The 9,038-nt window shown below is 43.0% G+C and overlaps 1 protein-coding gene across 2 annotated transcripts; it reads left to right on the forward strand.

The window, feature by feature from the left end:
• Window positions 1-690: 690 nt before the first annotated feature.
• LOC137966165 (uncharacterized protein At3g17950-like) lies at window positions 691-2,863 on the forward strand. 2 transcript variants are annotated; one of them, XM_068812707.1, is made up of 4 exons: window positions 691-852; window positions 1,256-1,292; window positions 1,393-1,542; window positions 2,110-2,863. In XM_068812707.1, the coding sequence occupies exons 2-4, from the start codon at window positions 1,281-1,283 to the stop codon at window positions 2,602-2,604; spliced, it is 657 nt and encodes a 218-aa protein (XP_068668808.1). In that variant the 5' UTR covers window positions 691-852; window positions 1,256-1,280; the 3' UTR covers window positions 2,605-2,863. The 2 variants fall into 2 exon arrangements, with proteins under 2 accessions (XP_068668808.1, XP_068668807.1); XM_068812706.1 differs by lacking the exon at window positions 691-852 and having other exon boundaries at window positions 873-1,292.
• The last annotated feature ends 6,175 nt before the right edge of the window (window positions 2,864-9,038 follow it).

Consider the following 9,038-nt stretch of genomic DNA (forward strand, 5'->3'; position numbering starts at 1 on the left):
AATATTAAAAAAAAAATAAAGAGAATTTGGTGATGAACTTACCATTGAATTGCTTTCTATTGTAAAAGAGTCTAAGACTTTGTAATAGAGTATACTAATATATAATAGTCAATTTAATAAACTTAATAAAAAGAGTAATTTTTTTTATTAATAGTGTTTATTTTAGTGGTGAGCAATAACATCGGATGCTATTGGGATAAAGGTTAAACGATTGATTTTCTTTGAGGTTTTAGGTAAATAAGAGCAATCATCACCTCTTAAAGAGGAAATTGACAAGTGTAATTAGGGTAAAAGGTATTTTTGTAAGAAAATATATGTTAAAGAGTCGGTTCACCGGCCAGTAGGAGTTTGAAAAATCTTGAACTAAATTTGTCATACTTGTTCAAATAAAAAGTAAATTGAGCTAAACTTTTTTTCAACCGGAGCTTGACCGGCTTGTGAATTGATTAGGCTCAGTGCCAACCACAATCCTGATGATCCCAAATAGAGTATGCAAGCACCTTCGTGCCAGGAGGAATAATTTTTACTTTTTAGCACTTGCTCACCCTGAAGTGTCGATCAGACAAAAACGGTCCGAGGTGAACATTTCTTCACTGTTGTGGGACCATTTCAACGGCTCTATAGATGGTGGCCAGTACCTGCACTATCAGGCTTTTACTTTACACCTGAAAGTTCAGTTTCTTTGCTAGGATCGAGTACAAGGCCGCTTGATTTGTCCCTCATCGGAGGACCCAGAACAGGTTCATGAAGCGTGAGCGCTGGCTGAGCTCTTCCTTCCTCTCACAGTACCCAACTTCACCTTATTTTAGAGAAAGATGATCACAGTTCCTAATCATGACCAGACTGAACCAGGTGGGTAAGGAAATGGGCGGTCTCGATGTGGCGCAGAGGGGAAGAAAGCATTCAAAGGTTTCTTTTTAAGGTTTTCGAGGTTTCACCACGTATTTAGTCATTTTCAAGATAACCGACGACAGATGCCCGGTTTCTTTCACAAATTCTTTTCCTTGGGCTTTAAATTTTCCGTTTACTTTTATTTCCCATCAGATATTATAAATTGAAGCGCATCACCTGCCCTGTCGACAGATGTTTTTGTTCTTTTTCCCGCTCCTTCTCATTGTTAGGGTGTCTTTTCTCGGCTACCAACTTCAAACAAAAATGTACCCGTTTGGCCGCTCCTGCTCCACAATGATCCTCTTCCATCTGTTAACTGTTTCTCTACAGCTCTGATGTAACGACTTTTTCTTTCTGGTTACAGCAAGCAGTACTCGCATACCTTAGAAATGGCTCAACGGGTATTTGCTTCCTCTTCCATCTGTTGATGTTTCTGGGTTATTTGGTCTTTGTGCTTTTGAACTTTATTCTTCCTAATTTGGTTTTCCGCGGAGATGACAGGAAGATGGATGGCCCCTGGGTTTGCAACCCCTGAATGTGAGAGTTGGCTTGGTCAGAAATCCTGATTTTTCAGGTTCGATCTCCTTCAGCACCTTGCTCACCGGTTCTCCCACTTCTTCCACTGATTCCTCATCGGATTTGGACACAGAGGTAGAGTAACCATGTTTTGAATTTAGAGAATCAAGACGTATTCCATTTACTTCGTGTTTATCTCCGAAAGGGTATACTAGAATTTGATCTTTGTAGATGGCGTTATAAGAAAATGCTTTGATCATAACAGATTCGTTCTCTGACAAATTCTTGTAATACCAAACGGATACCCAAATTACTGTTTGGTCTTTACTTTTCAAAATCAGTAATGATAACCACGACAGCATCTGACTCTCCTGCGTCAAGTTTTCACTTTTTTGATTTTTCTGTTTTCTCCTTGGTCGGCAACTGTAGTTTTTTCCTATTTTCTTGTATTTACAATCAATACCGTAACAACTTTATACGTCGCATTGAGTGTTTACTTGACGTTCTGTTCCTTTAATCTTCCACTGAGAAACCTTTAATCCATCGATCAATCGACATCTCATGCTTCTGAAGTTGTCTCTAACTTTTTCTCTCTCTAAACTCCTGACATCCTCAAAACCCCTTTTGTCTTTGATGTTTTGGCCATCTGGGCGACAAGAAATGTTTCTTTCAATCTAATGGTGGATTGATGATCAATTGCAGTCTACGGGGTCCTTCTTCCGTGACAAAAGCATCACACTAGGTAACCTCATTGGAGTTGACAGCATTCTAGACCTCTCTGGAAGGAGGTCGGGTAGGGTGAGAAGACCCGAAGCAGTGGAAGGCAAAAGGAGCTACAAATCCAAGGCATGGTTCTCTATCTGCACCAAAGCATGTCTGAATGCCGATAGCCCCAGAAATGCCCCATCTCTTGGCCATTTTCTGGAGGTGGAAAGAAGAGCCGCCAATGGGTTTAGGAGAAACAGCAACTCTATGAGTGACGAACTTGATGAACTCTCAGGTCTCGAACCGATAGCTGAATCAAATTCACTCTTCGTGAATGGTGAGATTGCCCCTCCTCAGGTTGTCCCTGACGGGTCAGTGGCTTCTTCCCTCGGGTCAGTCATCCAAAGGAGAAGCAGCAGAGAATTCAACGGAAGCCATGGTCATAGTACTCCAATTCTGCTTTCGTGTATCTGTGCACTATCTGCAACCTAAAGGATCATGCCTCCTCATACTTCTGCTAAATTCATGTACTGAGTAACTGAATAAAAGATGCTGCTATTTGGTGTTGTGTTTCGTTGAATCTGACCTTTCAACCAGTAAAGTAGCTTGATCATTTAAATATCGGAGGCAACCATACCAAGAAGTTCTCTTTTGGGAGCGAGAGTGATGCTTCTGATTTCTGCATTTTAATTTGTTTAGTTGTTCAAGGTATGGTAAATTAAAATACTGGTACCCTCTTCTCTGTTCCTAATGCCAAAAGATTCTTGGTTTGTCCTCTCTCTTTGTATGTAGCTTCTCATCTTGGGTTGAACTTTGCACCTTCCAATTAATTAGTAAAACCCAGTTGCCTTTCTGAAGAATTGACAGGTTTTTTGTGATTCATTAATGGCTTCACGAGCAATAGTTTTAACTGATTAAATCTGATTATACTCTAAAGATGCAAAGCCTCCTCTTCCGGGTGTCCTTAGAAGATAGGGCAAATGAGAAACGAGGTGGTAAAGGGAATGCAGTCAGCTCCACAGATGTTCATGAACAGCGACACTTGAAGTAGAGCTGTAAATCTGGATTTTATCATTCGATTTGAATCCTGATCTTTTGGATCCAATTCGGATTATCGGGATCTGAAATAAAAGGTTTTGGGTTCGGAATTGGAATAAAAAGATTGGGATTAGATAAGTATCCGTATCTGGAACTGAAATGAGGAAACCCATTTTTCCTCTCATTTCATTTCTTTTCCCTCTTCTACTCTAGTTTCTCCGACATGAACATAAAGATAAAGATAATAATAAAGATAAACATAGAGATAAAGATAACTAGTACTTGAATTAGAGACAAACTCAAATTGTAGAGTTGTAATTGTCTCTATTATAACTCTAAAAATAGTGAACGCCTGATTAACAATGAATATGACAATATTACTTTTCATTCCTATATTCTACATGGTATCAGAGCTTCAGATCGATTAATCAGAACTAGTCTGCCGTCGTTGAAAATCCTTATCGGAAGTAGCCCATTGTCCCTGCTCGTACCCGGTACTCTTCTCTTCCTTCTCCGTACAATCTTGCCCGACATATTTTTAAAAAAAATAAAAAAAATCTTTGGTCCGCTCTCGTTGCCCGACGTTGCACACCTACATTGTGCTATCTTGTCGGAGATATTCTAAAAAAGAATAAAATCCAAGGCGACCTCCCTCCTCTGTTTTTGAACTTCCCCTTGCCGTCTGCACTACCGTTGCCTCTTCCATCAAATCTGAACCCGTGCCCCAACTCTGCAGAACCCTAGGCTGACTCTTTGCTCGTCACCTGCATGCTCGTTGTCACTTGTCATTCCTCCCGTCGTTGGAATAGCCACCTTCACTGCCTACGTCTCCAGAACCCTTCTTCCTTTCTTGTTCCCGTCGCCATCATCACAATCGAATCTCCCACAAAAAAAAAAACTCATCTCTCCCGACGTTGTAGTCAAAATCACTCTCCTGACGTCCTCGTCACCCTGCTACCGCCTGTTGCCACTGCCGTTCGCTCTTCCGGAAACCACCCTCACTAGCGCTGCAGCACATAACCCCCTTGCGCTTCCTTCAGTTTCCTCTCGTCGTGGTTCAGTCTCGTAGGTGCCATTACCGCCGTTCCGTCTCATCGGCACCATCACTGTCGTTGCTCTCCTCATTGTCACCATTGTTCTCCTCGTCGCACCACAATGCCGACCCCCTAGCCGGCTAGTGCCGCCCACACATGGCGTCTCGGTGTTATGGTCCCTAGTCATGGATCAAGTAAGTTGGCGTGGGATTTGTGAATCCAACACTGTAATAGAGCAGCTGGTCTCGGTAAGGAAGGAAGAAAAACCTTTCTTTGTGCTGATCACGGATAGGAGGAAAGAAGACTCCTTTATGAGTCTATGCTGCTGTTTTAGGGTAAGGGCAGAGAGCCCTTACTACTGCTGCTCGGACAGGAGGGGAAAGATTCCCAATTTGCTCACGAAAAAGAGGGTTTGGAACCCTCTTGGCTGTTGTTCGTGTTAGGGCTGAAAAGCCTCTAACTTTTATAACTTTTGGCTCAAGGATTAGGGGGTTCCTGACCTTCTTCTTGTTGGTCTTGATGCTACCAGGAAGTAGAAATGGTGCTGCTTGTGATAAGAGGGTTGAGAACCCCTCAACCCTCGCTCGGAAAGGAGGGTAGAGTCCTTCTCTTGTTGCTGATGATGGAAAGGAGGCTGAAGCCTCTATTTGAACTCGGAAAAGGGGCAACAACTCCCCTCTCTTCTTCAGTATGGATCAATGGAAAACAACAATCAAACTATGAGAGAAAGATATTTAGATTCAAGAGGGAACCTGAACCTAGAGCTCATCAAGGAGACCTCCAACCCTAGAGCTCGTCAAGGAGAACTCCAAACCCTATTTAACCTCATTCAAGACTTGCCTTTTTTCTCATTATCTTGCCCTCTAAGTAGGCTTGACACCTCCCCAAGTTTTAGGGTTAAAAATTATAATTCTACCCCTATGGCAATTTAACTTCAATAATGCATAAAAAACGAATTTAAAACAATATGGAAAGAAAGTTATTAACTCTATAACTCAGTGTGCCTATGTTGTATGACTCGGTTAGCTATTGAGTCCTCAACATCTGCCTCCCTTTGGAGAAAGAGCTTGTCCTCAAGCTCGTAAGCTGGGTAGACCTATTTGAAGGTGTCCAACCGATCCCATGTTGTTGCATCAGGTTCTGTAAGTGTCCATTGGATTAGAATCTCCCACTGGTCATTGACCAAACGGGCGTGTAACACCGCGACTGGTGTAAGAATGACGTGTCCGTTGTCCCCTGGAGGAAGGAATGGAGTGGATGTGGGCGGTAAACCCGTATATGGCTTCAGGAGGGATACATGAAAACATCATGCAGCTTGGCCATGGCTGGAAGTTGTAGTTGATAGGTCACCAGTCCCATGCGTTGAATAATGGAGAAAGGCCCAAAGTACTTGGGTGAGAGCTTATGGCGTGGTGGACCAACAATGGACTGCTGGCGGTACGGTTGTAGGCGTAACCAAACATAGTCCTCCACCTCATATGAGACGTCTCGGTGTCCCTTGTCGTAGACATCTTTCATGCGCAATTGAGGTCGTCGTAGGCATTCTGCAATATTCTGTAATACTTGGTCACGATCCATGAGTGCCTAATCAATGGCGTCCACGTGGGTGGACCCTGGAGTATAAGATAGTAGCCGAGGAGGATCCCTGCCATAAAGAACCCTGAAAGGAGTGGATTGCAAGGCGGAGTGGAGTGAAGTATTGTAACAGTATTCAACCCACGGTAGCCATTCAACCCAATGTTTTGGACGATCTCCCACAAGGCACCTTAGATACATTTCAAATGGTGTGGTTAACCACCTTGGTTTGGCCATCTGTCTGGGGATGATATGAGGAGGAAAATTTCAACTTCATGCCGCTCAGATGAAAAAGTTTTCACCAGAAAGTGCTGGTAAATACCGTGTCTCGAACACTGACAATAGATTCTGGAATGCCATGTAAGCGGACAATATGGTCAAGGAAGGTCTGTGCCACTCGTGATGCTATATATGGATGAGCCATAGGAATAAAATGTGCATACTTGGAGTACCAATCGACCACCACAAATAATACTGACTTCCCGGCTGACTGTGGAAGATCCTCAACAAAGTCCATCGAAATATCTGCCCAAACTTGTGTAGGGAGGGTGGGAGGTTGTAGAAGACCTACTGGACTTATGTGGTCGGTTTTGTTGCGTTGACATACTTGACATGCTGAGACATATATGGAGGCCTTTATGGCTTGCCAATAAAAATCTGCTCAAATGCGCTGCAAAGTTTTCTGTATACCTAATGTGTGCTGTCATGGTAGCCAAAGAGGATGACTGGGATCAACTCAGAAGTGTGGGGAAGATAAATCTGCTATTTGTAGCAAATAAGTGAATCTTGGATGGACCAATTAGAATCCATTGTCCCCTCAGTAATTTTTTTGTGTAGCTCCTATAGGACAGGAATAGTGGCATGGGCTTCTTTCACCAAGTCTAGGATGAGGAAACGAGGCCAACTGATTGCACATATGAGCTGTTGGTGTTCAAAACATCATGACAAGGCATCTGCTGCCTTGTTTAATCTCCCCAAACAGTACTCAACTGAAAAATAAAATCCCATCAACTTACTGAGCTAGTGCTACTGTGGCAAAGTCATGAGGCGCTGTTCAAGTAAAGAATTTAAGGTTATAATGATCAGTACAGATGAGAAATGCACGGCCCCATAAGTAAGGACGTCAGAGTTGGACCGCCTAGGCCAACCCAATTAATTCTCGTTCATAAGCTGCCAATTTGTGATGACGAGCTACCAACTGCCTGCTGAAATATGCAATGGGGCGTGACTGCTGCTGTAAGACGACCCCCACCGGACGCGTCGCACTCAACCACAAATAAGTCCTCAAAATTGGGAATTTTTAAGACATGGGTGGAGGCGAGAGCTCTTTTGAGTGCCTCAAAGGACTGTATGACCTCCCGATTCCAATTAAAGGAATTCTTCTTAAGGAGACTGGTCAATGGTGCTGCCAAGGGACCGTAATTCTGAATGAATTTGCGGTAGTATCCGGCTAGGCCCAAAAATCCTCTCAAAGCTAAGCAAGACTGAGGCTGTGGCCAATCATGAATTACCTGAATCTTCTCGGGATCAATAGGCGATATGTGAAGTCACAAAAGAGCATTTGGATTTCTTCAAATAGAGCTTATGGGCTCATAACAATTCAAAAACAATCCGTAAATGCACTTCCTTGAATTTGCTGTATATGAGTATATCATAAAAAAAACCAAGTTCGAATTTTCGAAGATAGTTGCTAAATACCTCATTCATCAGTGATTGAAAAGTGGATGGTGCATTTGATAATCCGAATGACATGACCACAAATTCAAAATGGCCGTGATGTGTGCGGAAGGTTGTCTTCTCGATGTCGGAGGAGTGCATAGGAAGCTGATGATACCCATAACGTAAATCCAGTTTAGTGAAGACCCATGACCCATGTAATTCATCCAGGAGCTCCTCCCCTACCGGAATATTAAACTTATCCTTCACGATCATTGCATTTAATTCCCTATAATCAATAAAAAAATATCCATGTGCCATCATGTTTCTTCACGAGCAAGACGGGTGAAGAGAAAGGTGATCAGCTGCAGCGAATAAGGGCCTGTTGTAACATAGCTTGGCACTGTCACTTGATTTCATCATTTTGTAGGTGGGGATACCGGTATGGTCGAATGACCACCACATCAGAACCTGGTTTTAAACAGATCCTATGGTCACAGTGTCTCAAGGGAGGCAATCCAGAAGGCTCATGGAAGAGGCCGAAGAACTCATCAAGAAGATTTTCAATAGTGCTGTTCGGTTGGTCCTGTGTGTGTATGGTATGAAGGTGGTGGGGTCTGTTCACTTGATTGCCCTATAATAGCACTTGGCGACCGCTCAACACAAAGCTCATAGTTAAAGCAGAGAAGTCCCACAGTATTTGTCCCAATGTTTGTAACCATTTGATGCCTAACACTATATGAAATCCTGCCAAAGGTATGACAAAAAATTCTGAAGTAAATAAAGTAGTACCAATAGAAAATTTTACCACTTTGCCATTCCCGTATCTAGGGACTTTCTCCCCATTGGCCACTGAAACCGTGGCTGTTGGGTGGGGAAGGATCTGTAGCTAAAGATGGTGAGCAGCTGTCAAGCTAAGAAAATTGTGTGTACTTCCCGAATTCAGTAGTCCCACAAGTTCCTGGTCGAGGACTCAAGCTCTGAGTTGCATAGTTTTGGCAGATTTCTGCGAGTAATGGCATGCAAAGAGATTGCTGGAGGTTCTTCCTCAATGTGATCATCACTATATTCTGTATCCTCTATTTCATCCACTTCGAGCCAGAACAACTTTTTACATTGGTGACTTGCCTTGTACGGTTCATCACAATTGTAACATAGATTCTTTGACCTCCGTTCCGCCATCTTGGAACTTGTTAATTTTTTTATATACTGAGGTGGGGGATTACTAGAGCGCGAGTCGGCTGCCAGAGTAGTGACCGGATTGTTTCTGGGAGGTGGTAATGCTGGATGTGGTACCTAAGGAGAAGTATTTCATCGCCCTTTCCAAACTAACCTACGATGCTGCAGTCGTTGCCGTTGTTCCATTGCTCGAGCTAAATTCATTTCCCAAACCAAATATGAAGGTGAATGAAGTTCCACCTCTAACCTCAGAGATTTATTGAGGTATGCTGTAAATAAGTGGACCTACTGGTCGACTTGTACCAACCGGCCAGTACAAGCCAATTTTTCTTGGAACTGTTTTTGATACAGTTCAACAGACCCGATTTGTCTCAACAGAACCAAATCTCCCAAGGGGTTGTTGTGGACGGGAGGGCCAAATCGAATTGTGCATAATTCTTTAAA

Source organism: Aristolochia californica, unplaced genomic scaffold (assembly GCF_029961685.1).
Source record: "Aristolochia californica isolate CCGP_79_NKW_82.1479 unplaced genomic scaffold, dmAriCali1.0.hap1 SCAF_5, whole genome shotgun sequence".
NCBI classification, from domain to species: domain Eukaryota; kingdom Viridiplantae; phylum Streptophyta; class Magnoliopsida; order Piperales; family Aristolochiaceae; genus Aristolochia; species Aristolochia californica.